The sequence below is a fragment of the Zerene cesonia genome, chromosome 9 (assembly GCF_012273895.1).
Source record: "Zerene cesonia ecotype Mississippi chromosome 9, Zerene_cesonia_1.1, whole genome shotgun sequence".
Classification (NCBI taxonomy): domain Eukaryota; kingdom Metazoa; phylum Arthropoda; class Insecta; order Lepidoptera; family Pieridae; genus Zerene; species Zerene cesonia.
The window spans coordinates 703,053-717,004 of NC_052110.1; the positions used below are offsets into that span (position 1 = coordinate 703,053).

The window sequence follows — 13,952 nt, forward strand, 5'->3', positions numbered from 1 at the left end:
TTTCAAAGATATACACAAAGAAACTAATATTAAAAAGATAATGAAAAATTACGATGATGAAATGAAGTGAAAATTTACTAACAGGTCACAGCTCCATTTAGGTCCATACTAAAGCAACCATAACAGTGTTATAGTGTATGTGTGTGTTAAAGCGTATGTTATAGTGTGGATAAAATTAAGGAGATGGAAGTCAAATTATAAGACCTTATTTATTTTAAATCAATTTTACTCATACCCGTAACCATTCATAATGCTTGTTTGTTGCCTGAATGGAACACACTTAACTAAAATTTTTATACAAACATAAAAATATCACATTCAGACACCCACGCATTTCAAAAATGTCAAATTGATACATGAGTATATTCACTGGCGCTAGTCACTAACACGCACACTTACAAGTTGCTTATTTATTGAGCATTTTCCACGATCCAATTAGTGAAAGATGCCACGGAAGCACTGACACCTGGGTACCGAGGGTCAGCACAGCCAAGGCCAAAGGACACAACGCCGACGATGACGTCACCAACGTACATCGGTCCACCAGAGTCCCCTTGGCAGGCGTCACGACCGCCCACGTCCAGAATACCAGCGCAGATCATGTTTTCGGTGATTCTTATATTGAATCCGCTATAACGCGACGCGCAAGTTTCTCTGTTCACGGTGTTTATAGTTACATCTTGTAGAACGTGAGACGACGGCCCGTTGGACTGTAATAAGAGAGTCAATTAATTGTGAATTTTGCACCGATTCTCATTGTTTTCTGTGATGAGTCGTGTGGGCCTCCAAAAAAGTTTAAGTATTTATTTTGTTTAAGTTTAGACATCGCGGGCAAAGCCGCATACGGAAAGTTACTTGATAGTGTATTTATAAGTATATTCTCTAAGACCGTCTTTCTATAGACCAATGTATCAAGAAGAATATACTCACGTATAAGGTGCCCCATCCAGCGTGCACCACTGGGAAATTGTCAGGTATAACAGAACCCTGCATCACAATGGTTCCTCTTTGGATGGACGGTGAGTACACGAGCGGTGTGAGTAGTTTGAAGACACTTATATCAGAATCAAAGGCGGAAGCCTTGTTATAGTCGGGGTGATTGCGCTCAAAGTCTACATAGTGTACGCTTCCACCAGTATGACGATAAGTAGCACCTGCCCTTATACGTGAGTTCTGAGGGTCATACCACCTGAAATAGAGAATTCAAATTCAGAATATGCAATGGAATTGATGAACTAATCAGATAATTAATAATGAACAACGATTTTAAGTAGATGAACGAATTTACTCTGATAGGATATAATTATGAAATGTTTTGTTTGTCCAAGTAGGCAATAGGATATATAATATCGGCGTTTGATGGACATGAAGTATCAATATGAATTTTTTGTTTATTTAGGGAGCTTAGTTGAATACCGACTGTCTCGTACCGTTTGACACAAAAACATTCACATTAGGTTAAATTTACTTATTTGTATAGCATTCGGCGGACACATATTTTAATGGAATAGCTTTTCAAGCCAGATGAAGTTCAACACATGAATTAGTTAAGTACAATTACCATTCATTAAAACAGTGTGCAGCTGTTAGAAGCCAATAAGTGGTTAAAATATTTCCACCGCATTGCTGATCCCAAACTCCAAGCCAAGGGAAGAAAAACTCAATTTGTACTAAAGATGGATATTGCTCGATCGCAGCATCTTGACCACCGACAATAAATGGAGATTTGGCCTGAGAAATCGCTGCAAGCAACACAATATTTTAGCAAAAATTAATATCAAATGACCACTAAGGTCGAGTGATCTTTTATTTTTTAAATAATAAGATATTGAACGTTACGCAATAATAGAACACAGTGAAGTTTACGAGACCCTACTGTCATTGTTTTACAAGCTTTGAATACATAGTTATTATCAAAGTGCAATAAAATCCAACAAACGAAAAGTAAAAAAATCTGTTTTTGAGTTACTAGTGGCGTAAAAGTTAAAGTTAAGTATTAGACTTTTTCTAACCTGCTTTTTAATACGCCTACAAAAAATCTAAATTATTTGAAAAATACGAAAAATACAAATATATCAAAAATTGCATTTAATCCAATTAAAAACGAAATAATTTAATCTAAATGGTATATGTAATATCATAAGAATGACAGATCACTGTAAACAGTCAATTATTAATTAATTATTTATAAATTAACTACAAACAGGACAAACTATAATAATCTAGTTATATATAATAAAACGGTGTAAGATGCTAAAGAGGTGATTTAGAAGCATAATATGAAACTTTATACCAGCTATAAGCAGTACACCCAGAAGAGACAGGGACACCTTCATTTTCATGTCAATATATCCGATAATTTAATATATTGGATATGTAAATCACAGACACTTGTCAACTACGAATAATTAATACGGAATTCGATTAAATAGCTCGCCTAAGTCGTATCAATTATTCTGGGTTTACCATAACATTGATAAAAAATCTTTGATAAGATAACGTATTTTAGGTTTAATTAATTAGATTAAGGGGTTTTCAGCGATTTTTCAATTCTTGTAAACACTTACCTGCCGGATATCGTATTATTGAAGTATTTCAAAATTTATTCTAATTACCCGTTTTTTGATATTTGTACGTGACATTGTACAGTATAGGTACTGCTAATACGTAAAATGCATATTTAATTTTTTAATTTACATTGGAAATGCGCCTCGTTGGAGTACCCTAGTACACCTTCTTTCTATCAACAGCAAATGCATGGTGCCATATTATTATATACGAACTACATATTGTTACCATTTTTCATATAACCGTTAGAATTGGGTGAAATTATCATTGTCAAATTTGATTACATAGTTACTTAATAATACGAATTAAATGTACAATCGATTGTAGAGAAAAACTATAGAGATTCGTGCCAGTCTCGATAGCAACTGGATTTTACCTTATTTAACTTTAGTAAACATTTTCATTGACATATGCATGTATGTATGGCAAAAGCTTTAAAAAGAAGTGTAGTTAAAATCGTCTCAATCTGAATGTAAATAATAAAACAGCAGAACTGTCAAATCTATTTATTAATCAACGAGCATTAGCTAGAATCCAGTTGGTATAGGACGAAACCTGTGTGCTCACACCGGGGAAGTAAGGGTCACCACATCCATTTCCAAAGGATACCACACCAACAACTACGTTGCCAGCGTACAGAGGACCACCAGAGTCGCCTTGGCAGGCGTCACGGCCGCCGACGTTCAAGATACCAGCGCAGATCATGTTGGCGGTGATGGTGTTACCGCCATAACGTTGGGCACAAAGATTTCTATTAATCACATAGATGGTCACGTGTTGAAGGACTACGGATGGTTCGCCGTTGAACTAAAATAAAGATGTTTAATTAATGTAACCATTTGCATTTTTTTCTCAAACTCAAAATATAGCTTAAAGCCTTCCTCAGTAAATGGACTATCTAATACTGAAAGAATTTTTCAAATTGTACCAGTAGTTTTCAACTTTATAATATTAGTGTAGATACATAGTATAGATTAACATTAAAGTCCCAGTGCCTATCCAATAGCTGATTAACATTGTTTTCAACTTCTACTGGAATTGCACGTCGAATAAAATCTACTGAAAAGCGCATTTAATTTTTACCTAACACCAACTATTATGTAGTTATTATTTCATTCTTCCAAATGTAACTAATAAAAACATTCTAAGATGCCTTACCCGAGTAGCTCCCCACCCAGCGTGTACTACAGGCTGGTTATCAGGCATAGCGAAGCCCTGACTAACAATAGTAGATCTTTGGATAGTCGCAGAGAATGAGAGAGGAGTCCGTAGCTTGATGACGCTAATATCAGCGTCGTATCTGGCAGCTCTCCGGTAATCGGGATGATTACGTTCGAACTCTATGTTGTGAACACTTCCACCGGTATGACGCCTGGTGGCACCTGCTCTTATACGCGTGTTCTCCCGACTGTAGGACCTGGTTAAAATTGCAATTGAAATTTATATATTTAAAGCGTATACAATGATGATAAACACTGTTATAGATTTAACTAGCTGCGCCCCGCGGTTTCACTCGCGTAAGTCTGTATCCCGTACGAATATCGGGATAAAAAGTTGCCTATATGTTATTCCAGTTGTCCAGCTGTCGACGTACCAAATTTCATTGAAATCGGTATAGTAGTTTTTGCGTGAAAGAGCAACAAACACACACACATCCTTACAATCTTTCCCATTTATAATATTAGTAGGATTTTAGTAGGAAACTTCCATCGCTTCGGTTTCTACCGAAAAGCTATAGATAATTACTAGCTAATAAGTAATTCTATGGTGTTTTCCATCACCGCCGGTTCTGGTTCAAAAAGTTATCCCCCGGTGAATCTGAATAATTATTGGGCAAGTGGCTAGTGTAATCTGATTCAATTTAGATAAGTTACTACCATCTTTGTCTTTATGAAATTTTATCTTGTATTTTTACATTTTTGCGACGTATTGATTTATTTAAATCCTGGATCGTTCCTCAGCTACGGTACATAATAGGCTCACGATGAAGTATGACTCAAATGCTTACCATCCTTCGAAGCAGTGGGCAGCTGACAGCACCCAGTAACTAGTCAGTATACTGGCTCCACATTCTTGGTTCCAAAAGCCCCAGCCTAGATAATATTCCACTTGAACCAGGGACGGATAGTTTTCAATTCTGGTGTCCTGACCACCAACAATGAAAGGGGATTTGGCGTAGCCGGATGCTGAAATAGATGAAAATTGATGCGTTTTGCCTGAACAGGGAGGTTACCGTGTCGTCTTAAAGCAGAACTAATTCCAGAGTGAAAAAAAAAATAACGCTATATAAGTCATCTACATCCTGGAACTAATACTAACTCTTTTAATAAGCCGCGGTAACCCCCTGGCGGTATTATAATTCTATCTAATCTAATCCAATAATATCAGAAAGCCAATACTTTGAGTGTAATATAATAATTATTATTTATCCCGAGTCAATAACTTTATAAGCATATTTATCTATCGAGGAGATTTTTGAAATATTCATATAAGATTCCATACTAAAAAACGATGGATCAACTAAACGATCATAGATTTTTTGTCAAATCTGTCTCCTTTGAAACTTGTCTTATTTGTCAATGCTCTTTTCGTTTATACTTTTGCATTTATTGAGTATTTTATTTATTCTTTCAGGTGACTGTTTTGTTTTGCTTATATTTTTATAATTCATCCATAATAATAAAACATTTCATTACCTAAAGTATATAGAGAAATTTCGTTTAGTTTGTAACTAGTGGTGTGAAGTATTCAGGACTTTTTTCTTTACTAACAATATAGGTATAAAATTACGCAGAGAAAAATGCCTTTAGTTACAGATAGAGCTCAATGATTTAATCTTGATACTTTAGCTAAGATCTATTATAATACATGGTGTACTTTTACTCACAATACTTTGCCCTTAACGAACAGATAACAGTGCTTCAGTGTTTACTAAAAATATGTGATACCAAAAAATGTTGAAATGAATAATTTAGAAATCCACTAATATTATCAATACGAAAAAAAAACTCTGTTTGTCTGTCAGTCTGTCTCTCTTGCACCTAAACCGTTGAACAGATTTGAATGAAAGTTAATACCAAGATAGCTTAGACCTAGGCTAGGAGAGGAGCTAGGTTTTATACCACAACTTCCACTATGCGGATTTGCGTTTGGCTAGGTGGGCGGAACCCGCGTGGCAAGCTAGTACTTAATAATCAGGAAATAAAGTTGCAAATTTTACCTACTAGAAGCAGCAAACCGAGGGTTAGATAGGACACCATATTGTTATTTTGAAATTCACTTCCATTTAACATAAATTTCCTACATTCTTAACATTTAAATACCCAGTCGCGTGGATAATTTATAAGATTAATGATTATTACAATCTCCTTTATTAATCCTAGTACTTACAAAGTAGATAAAATAAAATTATGTAATAAATTATATTTGATATTGGAAGATAGAACACTATGGAATAATTGGTATTTTTTTAAGGAAGAATGTTTATTCAACAAGTCAATCTTACTAGAAATAAAGAAATGAACAAACTATAAGTAATATAAATTTACAATAGAATATAGAACGTTTTATGACATTATGAAAGCCGTAAAAAATAAAAAGTCACCACTCATTTTTTGGATTTTTTTTATGTCATAGCGGGCAACTGAGCTGGTGGTTTGTCTGATGGTAAGCTATCTCCACCGCCCATGAACATTCGCAAAGTAGTGCCTCTGCGAATGCGCTGTCCGCTTTTTTTGGGTAAGGGAAAAGGAAAGGATTAAAACGACTGGAAAGAAGGAATGGACTGGGACGGATGAGGAAAACGAAACGGGCCTCCAGCTCCCCCACTCACCGTACGAAACACAGTGGCATGCCGCTATTTCACCCCGGTTTTCTATGGGGGTGTGGTACTTCCCCGGTGCGAGATGGCACAATTCGTGCCGAAGCGTGCTCGACTCAAAAAGCAGATTAGTTCTTTTCGTGTTCATTTTAGAGATGCAAGTTCAAGCTCAGTTTTGAGTCTATAAGAGCGTGACTGTACTATACACTACACGCCATTTTAATAAGATCGATGATAATCCTTAAAAATGATATAAATACCTTCATTTCTGTCATCTGAATCTAAATTAATATAAGTCGAAAGTTAGACTTAACTTATGACTTATATTAAAACTTCTTGACAGACATCAAGCTCAATATTAACTTATATGTATTTAAAAAACTGAAGAGTTTGTTTTGTTTGGCTGAACGCGATAATCACAAGAAATACTGGTACGAATTTAAAATTACTTTTGTGTATGGCTAAGTATGGCTAAGGGCTATAAAATCACATCACTAGCAGGAGCGAAGCAGGTGAAAAATGAATTACAGTTATACAATATAATAAATAGAACCATTATCTTCAAATAACTTTCCGATATATAAATTACATTTGGTATGTTCCCAGCAATAGAACTGGATTTTATTTGTTGTTATTTAAGAAATGTGATTGCAGAAATCACGTTTCCCGACAGTATATAAAACGTGACAATTATGCCTTATAAAATGGGACCAAATCACAACAATCTCCTATCAAACACAATTAGAATCTCGGTAATCGGAACCGAAGCTACCCAGAAACACAACCAAAAAAAAATAACAGTCTAACTGTGAATCTCATTTCGTTTTTTGGAAAATCAGTTAGATATATTTATCTATTATTTTAATATGTGCTTACATACCGAATAATCGTTGATTATCTCTGCGGCAAAGTCAACATTTGTCGTGGAAAGATTTCAAATCCATCATTAATCATTGTTAATTAATCTTAATCTGGTACTTACTACCGTATGCGCGTATTAAAGATATACTTATTTCCTTCTAAAAGAATAAGAATAAACACATTTTTTACGAGGTAAATATATTGTATAAATATATATAAATATTACATATACAAACGAATAAAACAGAATTCAGTTTTTTACCATTTATATTATAACATAAAATTATTTACATGATATATACAGCAGATAACCATATTTTTTCATTCCCAAATGATTTTAAAGCTGTCTTCTGAAAACATTTTTAGACAAACTCACTATACCCACAATTTACTAGTAGTATAAAAGAGAAATAAACCAAGACACAGTGACCGCTGAAATAAACTTATCCTAAGGTAAAACCCGTTAACGAGCTGTCGATAGGATCCAGTTAGTGTAGGAAGCTACTCGTGTGCTGACACCGGGGTAGTAAGGGTCACCACATCCATTTCCAAAGGATACCACACCAACAACTACGTTGCCAGCGTACAGAGGACCACCAGAGTCGCCTTGGCAGGCGTCACGGCCGCCGACGTTCAAGATACCAGCGCAGATCATGTTGGCGGTGATGGTGTTACCGCCATAACGTTGGGCACAAAGGTTCCTGTTGATCACGTTGATGGTAACGTGTTGAAGAACGTGGGATGCTTGTCCGCCAAACTGGAAACAATTTTAGAATTATTTTGCCTGAAAGAATCTATATATTCATAAGGCCTAAAATGAAACTCTGAACTAAAAAGAAATGATTTAGATGTTATTAAGTGTTTGGGTTGATGTCTTAAATGCTTAGGTAATAATAACAACCTTTGTTGAGGTAGAATCGATTCAATTGTTGACTACTGTTGTTTACATTATCTAATGAACAGGATGTTTAGCTATAGGAACTATTTTAATAAGAGCTCATTGCAAAAACTTCATGATATGATTTGATATCTTACCCGTGTAGTTCCCCAGCCAGCGTGTACGACTGCAGTATTATCAGGGACATTGAAGCCCTGGGTGACAATAGTACATCTTTGGATAGACGATGAGAAGGAGATGGGAGTGCGGAGCTTGATGACACTGATGTCAGCGTCGTATCTTGACGCTCTTCTGTAATCTGGGTGGTTGCGTTCGAAGTCCACGTTGTGGACGCTTCCTCCAGTGTGGCGGAAGGTGGCTCCCGCGCGAATGCGGGTATTGGCAGGTCTGTATTGCCTGAAATAGGATTTGGGTATTTTAAATAATTCGTACCTCGTATGTGCTTTAAAATTTGTTTGTTTGCTCTGTCTCGCGATGCATCAAGATGCAAAAGTGTGATGAATTGTCAAATGTTTATCAAAATTAAGATACTATATATTGCTTTATTACGAAGACTTTATACACGACCAGTGAAATATCTTGTCAAATAAATATTGCTCCCAAAATGAGTTATAAAAAGTACAGATATTCGTATGTAACAATTTAAATTTATAATTGGTCTGAAATAAATAAAGAGATTTATCTAATAGTGAAATTATTAGCCTTTTAAATTTGTATGAAGAAGAATTCTTGTTTTAAGAAAACCTTACCATCCTTCGAAGCAGTGGGCAGCTGACAGCACCCAGTAACTAGTCAGTATACTGGCTCCACATTCTTGGTTCCAGGAGCCCCAGCTCTTCAAATATTCCACTTGAACCAGGGAGGGATAGTTTTCAATTCTGGTGTCCTGACCACCAACAATGAAAGGAGATTTGGCGTAGGCGGTGGCTGGAAGGAAATTAGAAGTATACTTAATTAATATTCATCGCAGTAAATAAACATGTTAGAAATTTGTTGGTTAGGAGTCAAATAGAATTATTCGTCATTATTAAATATATATAGTAGATATATTATGTATGTGGCTGAATATTGGAAGCTTTTAACTTCAATCAAAAAGTCCGAGGTATTTTATGATATAGTCTCGAACACCGAAGAAAAATTTAATTTATTCCTCAATTTATCCATAAATTATCCATGTCACAACTTCTTCAAACTGTCCCACAATCATTTATATTAATATTTTTGGATATTTTTTATTAATTTAAAAGTTTTATCCCAAAAATTATTTTATTTTAAAATACTTTTAACCCAAAATGACTTGCCTAAATCACACATAGTATAATACCATAACCTAATTTAAAAATTAATTTCAATATATAATATGCCCAAAGAGTGTCATGAAATATAATAAAAATTACTTCTTACCTGCTAAAAGCAGCACACCGAGAGACAGGTAGGACACCATATTGTTATATTAAAGAATTCTGTTTGAAGTCGTTTAGACAATCTCTGCCTTTAAATACTTTGATATTCGTAGGATTAATTTTTTAATGAACACGAATGCTGATTGTTATCTATTATCTACTGAAGTAATCCAGCTTCTCAAAAATGGGATTAAATATAAATATGCAATGAATTTTTGTTGATATTAATTGATGTTAATACGATATAATGAATCAATTTTTATTAATTCTATGATAAAATGTTTTCTCAGGATTGTTTGATGTTATACATTTTTTTCAAAAGCGTGAACCAGTCTATATGAGTATATTATATTGTGATAATAAATTATTTGAAAGAAATGTATTATGCATTTACTTTTTCATTTACAAAAGTTCGATAGTCACTTTTTATTGTTATCTTTTCTCGTTCTATGTATGTGTATTATGTACCTATATATAATGTATAAGTCTGTGCATTATCACTGTTGCGTTTTATTTTACTTTTCACATAACGACCTGTACTATTAAGGACAGTGAAATTATGACGGTTAATATTTTCATAGATGATTTACTAAAATCTCTCGCTTCTTTTCTCTGTAGATGTGAATGGAAATAAAGAAAAAAGAGTTTATATGAATGTTGGAAAAGTTTTTTTGCGATATCATTAAAAATTGAAAATGTCATCGAACCTTTAAATTAACAAGATTCCTGGTATTAACTTTACGACAGGTCGCGTGATGTTAATCCGCTTATTATCGATATTTAATTATCTATAGATAAGAATATAATATTTGGAGCATAATTATATGTATTACTATTATTTTTTCGGTATTCATATTTCGAATTTATAAGGAAAAAATTGTTAAAAATTGTGTTTGTAAACAATGTATATAAATTTTATTTTAATTGTAATTGTGTCTTATTCAAACCTTCTATAACTAATACTTAAACTTACCATCCATCTCTCTGTATCATGATGTATCTCATAACAGTTAAATAGTAGAATTTTTCAAAGACGACGTATTTCTATTGCCTAGATAAAAACATACAAATAAAAATCGAGGTTAAGCGACATTTTGCACGGTAATCATTTGGATGGGTGACCAATTTTTCTTGGAAATGCTCTTTAGCTTATTTTTATGGAACGATTTTCTATTTTACCAAAATGTAAATGTGGAGATTTGAAGGGAATGTATAGAAATAGTATATATAGAATAGTGGGCCTATTCGATCCGGTAACTTCATGTATATGGGAGGGACAACGCGTTACGGTGCCAGTCTGTCTGGCTTCCCTTTCTCTCACGCATATAGAAAGATTGGTTTATTACTTCTATCGGGCGACCAGGAACACGCACACATTTTAAAAGAATTTTATATTTTTTTAAAGAGGAAATTCTTAAATACGAGTAACGTCAAAATAATATGTAAGCTATCCAAGTTAAAGTACAGCATTAAGTTACATCACACACTACACAACGGTGGCACATAACCAACTTTAAATTGGTAAAGTTTAGTGCAAGGATTAATCAAGATTTAGCAGTTGCGTGGTTTAGAATTTATATATATTTTTTATATACAGGATGTGAAGAAATTAATGAGTTGATAATGTTGTGACAGTTTGGTTAAATATCTTTTATTCACATTAAATGAATTTCTCGGATTAAAGGAGCGAGGGAGTACTTGACAGTAAGAATCTCTTGTTTTCTGAGACATTCGACTTGACGTCAAGTCAAAAAAAAAGTATACTCTTCCCAACTCTTTTTGGAGGCAAGACTACAAAAGAAGATTTCTTTCAATTTGTTCCGACATAGAATCTCTGGATAAATCTGTTAGAACACGAAGCGGATATAAAGACAAAGGAAATGGAATTAATGAGGTGAATGCATTATTGTTAATCGAAGGTCTTACGTGTAAATATTTGTGTGTAAATAAATTATTTATGTGGTATGAAAATATATTTTGGGAGAGTCGTATTTTTCGGATCATGATCGGAACGCCCTGAATAAAATATAAATATGTGATATGTATTGTATGTGTCAAAACTCTAGAATTCAGTTCGATAAGATTACAAAAGCACAATATGAATAAACCATTTTATTTTAATGTGTGTCTTTTAGAAACGTTAATATTGTTAATATAAAAATTATCTGAAGTGAAGTTATTTTGTAATTATACAATAGGCTTGGTCCAAGATCTTCTAATTAACTATTTCACAATGCGGGGGATGTGATACATAATTAACATCTTGGACCAAGCCAAGAGCATAATTATTTTTTTAATTAGACAAAATATCCATCAGAAAATTTTCAGCTAAAAATAAATTTAACTTGATTGAAGTAGAATCATAACGTAATACAATCAAACGTACTTATAAATGCAAATAAAACGCATTGAATATATGTACAATGTCTAGTAAAAATAAATTCAAGTTATGCTATGAGAATAAAATTTTCTAAAAAACAAAATAACATCAACAATCTGCCTTCACAATATAAATCTATTGAGTCATCTCGACCTAGATATAAAGGAGGTAAAAAGACAATCAGTCAATCGCGATTTCTGGAGCTCCATTGTGTTCCTAGGTCCAGTTATTCCCGGGATAGGATCAATACGACACTAATAAGCGATCCGCAGCGCGCATGCGCCGCCGCCATTTCTGAAAGCGACAAGCGGCTTCTATCAAAAAACAAAACATTAATACCAATATTATTATTAGCGAAATGTCGCCGGAAAAAGAAAAAGGTATAAAGTGTGTGATTTGTGTGTGCTGTGTATTAGAGGTTTATGTAAGAAAAGTTTGATCGGCGTGTTTATTTATTTTTTTTTTCAGTTGTAGTTTATGTTTGTCTTGCGTGAGTATTTTAAATTTTATCAATGGGTGGATTTAGAGGTCCTTCCCGAATTAAATATCTGAATACAGTTAACTAATTTAAACTTTCTCAAATATTTTATATTTACGTATGTATTTGGTATGGACTAAAAATTACAACCTCTTAATATATTATATACCTTTTGTTATTACGGTATATTTGCTTTCATTTCATTATTTTTGAATGAAAAGTTTAAGAAATTTTGAGTCGAACTGTAAAATATGGCTCTATTCATTTGTTTTCCATATTATCGTCTTAAATTGACCATCAGTAAGAGTTCACTTAACGGGTACACTACTCACTTCGTGGTAATTTATTTCTATATTTTATGTTATACATTATTATTTTCCTATTATTAAGCAAAACATTACAAATAATTTATGAACGTCAAAGCCCATTTGATTGAAAACATTTTTTTTCAGAGCCCGAAGATGTAATGGAATCAATAGACGAGTTGAAAGAAAGACTGTCTTCCATGAAGAGGATGATGGAGGAGCGAAAAGCCGCTGGTGCGGGGACAAAGGACTTGTTCCAAGGTCACGCCACCAGCCTCGAGGGCACCAATATGATAGACGGGAGCTTCCTTAGCTTTGTCTTCGGAGGGTCCCTGGTAGTTATACTGAGCGTCTCATTCTACGCTTTCTATAATCTATACCATGCTGTGTTAAAGAAATTCCCTTCGCCACATACTGAACTATAAATAGTAGGTAGTTAAATAAATTTATGTTTAATGTGTTTGCGTTTTATTTCGGTTACCGTACAGATATGCAAAATTTAGTAACTAGAAATAAATATACGAAGTGAACTGTGTAAATCCTTGTAAAATGAAATCGATCAGTATTTGATGAGAAATTTTGAAAGAATAGAAATTTTTATATTTAATAGAAATTTTATTTTTAGTTTTATAGCATTTCAATGCTATAAAACTAAAAATTAAATTCGATCAGTATTTTTTATGATAATATATTCGTCCTTAATTCAGTGAATGTATCGGGTTTTAAATATGTTTAAAATTGTTCAATTCCTACATCTATAATAATGTATACAATTTATCAATATGCAATATGTTATTGATACCTAATGTATTTTTAAATAATGAATATCTTTTACATAAATTTTACCTTTAATACCCATTGTTTAAAGTTTTGCACTCGTAATTTTTCCCACTCACAAATGATGATATTTTAATATCTTTATGATGTTTTGATAGAGCGCCCCTAGCGGCTACGTCAGAATCTAAAATCCGTGTCAATCCATAAATACTAAGCATAACCACAAACTATTTGTAACACAAAAGCTTGTGAGACTGGATATATGTTTGTGAATCTACGGATCTTTTCTGTGTTTTTCACTGATATAGATTAAAATTTAGAATATTAACGCGATGCTACGCATAGTGATAGAGACGCGAATCGAGCTGTCTAGTGGAGTATATACTACTTATACTTAGTCTGGCCATAAATACTGTTACACTTAATTATAAAAAAATATTACATTTGAATTTCGAATCTGTC

The 13,952-nt window shown here is 33.5% G+C and overlaps 2 protein-coding genes across 2 annotated transcripts; one reads left to right on the forward strand and one right to left on the reverse strand.

Moving 5' to 3' along the window:
* Positions 1-410: 410 nt before the first annotated feature.
* LOC119829132 (transmembrane protease serine 9-like) lies at positions 411-9,591 on the reverse strand. The gene is made up of 10 exons (XM_038351532.1): positions 9,552-9,591; positions 8,897-9,074; positions 8,285-8,543; positions 7,718-8,006; positions 4,577-4,754; positions 3,727-3,985; positions 3,087-3,375; positions 1,562-1,742; positions 931-1,189; positions 411-710 (listed from the first exon to the last, which is right to left on the reverse strand). The coding sequence occupies exons 1-10, from the start codon at positions 9,589-9,591 to the stop codon at positions 411-413; spliced, it is 2,232 nt and encodes a 743-aa protein (XP_038207460.1).
* A 2,589-nt stretch (positions 9,592-12,180) lies between these two features.
* LOC119829035 lies at positions 12,181-13,160 on the forward strand. Its single transcript, XM_038351397.1, has 2 exons — positions 12,181-12,310; positions 12,861-13,160. Exons 1-2 carry the CDS (start codon positions 12,289-12,291, stop codon positions 13,136-13,138), a joined length of 300 nt encoding a protein of 99 aa, XP_038207325.1. The 5' UTR covers positions 12,181-12,288; the 3' UTR covers positions 13,139-13,160.
* The last annotated feature ends 792 nt before the right edge of the window (positions 13,161-13,952 follow it).

Bases quoted from the DNA above. Each gene is read 5' to 3' on its own strand.
- LOC119829132 (XM_038351532.1), bottom strand. From the start codon at position 9,591: ATGGTGTCCTACCTGTCTCTCGGTGTGCTGCTTTTAGCAG. The intron at 9,075-9,551 runs GTAAGAAGTAAT...ATTTCCTTCCAG, and splicing joins CGGTGTGCTGCTTTTAGCAG to CCACCGCCTACGCCAAATCT. The intron at 3,376-3,726 runs GTAAGGCATCTT...TCTTTATTTTAG, and splicing joins CTGGGTGGGGAGCTACTCGG to TTCAACGGCGAACCATCCGT.
- LOC119829035 (XM_038351397.1), top strand. From the start codon at position 12,289: ATGTCGCCGGAAAAAGAAAAAG. The intron at 12,311-12,860 runs GTATAAAGTGTG...ATTTTTTTTCAG, and splicing joins GTCGCCGGAAAAAGAAAAAG to AGCCCGAAGATGTAATGGAA.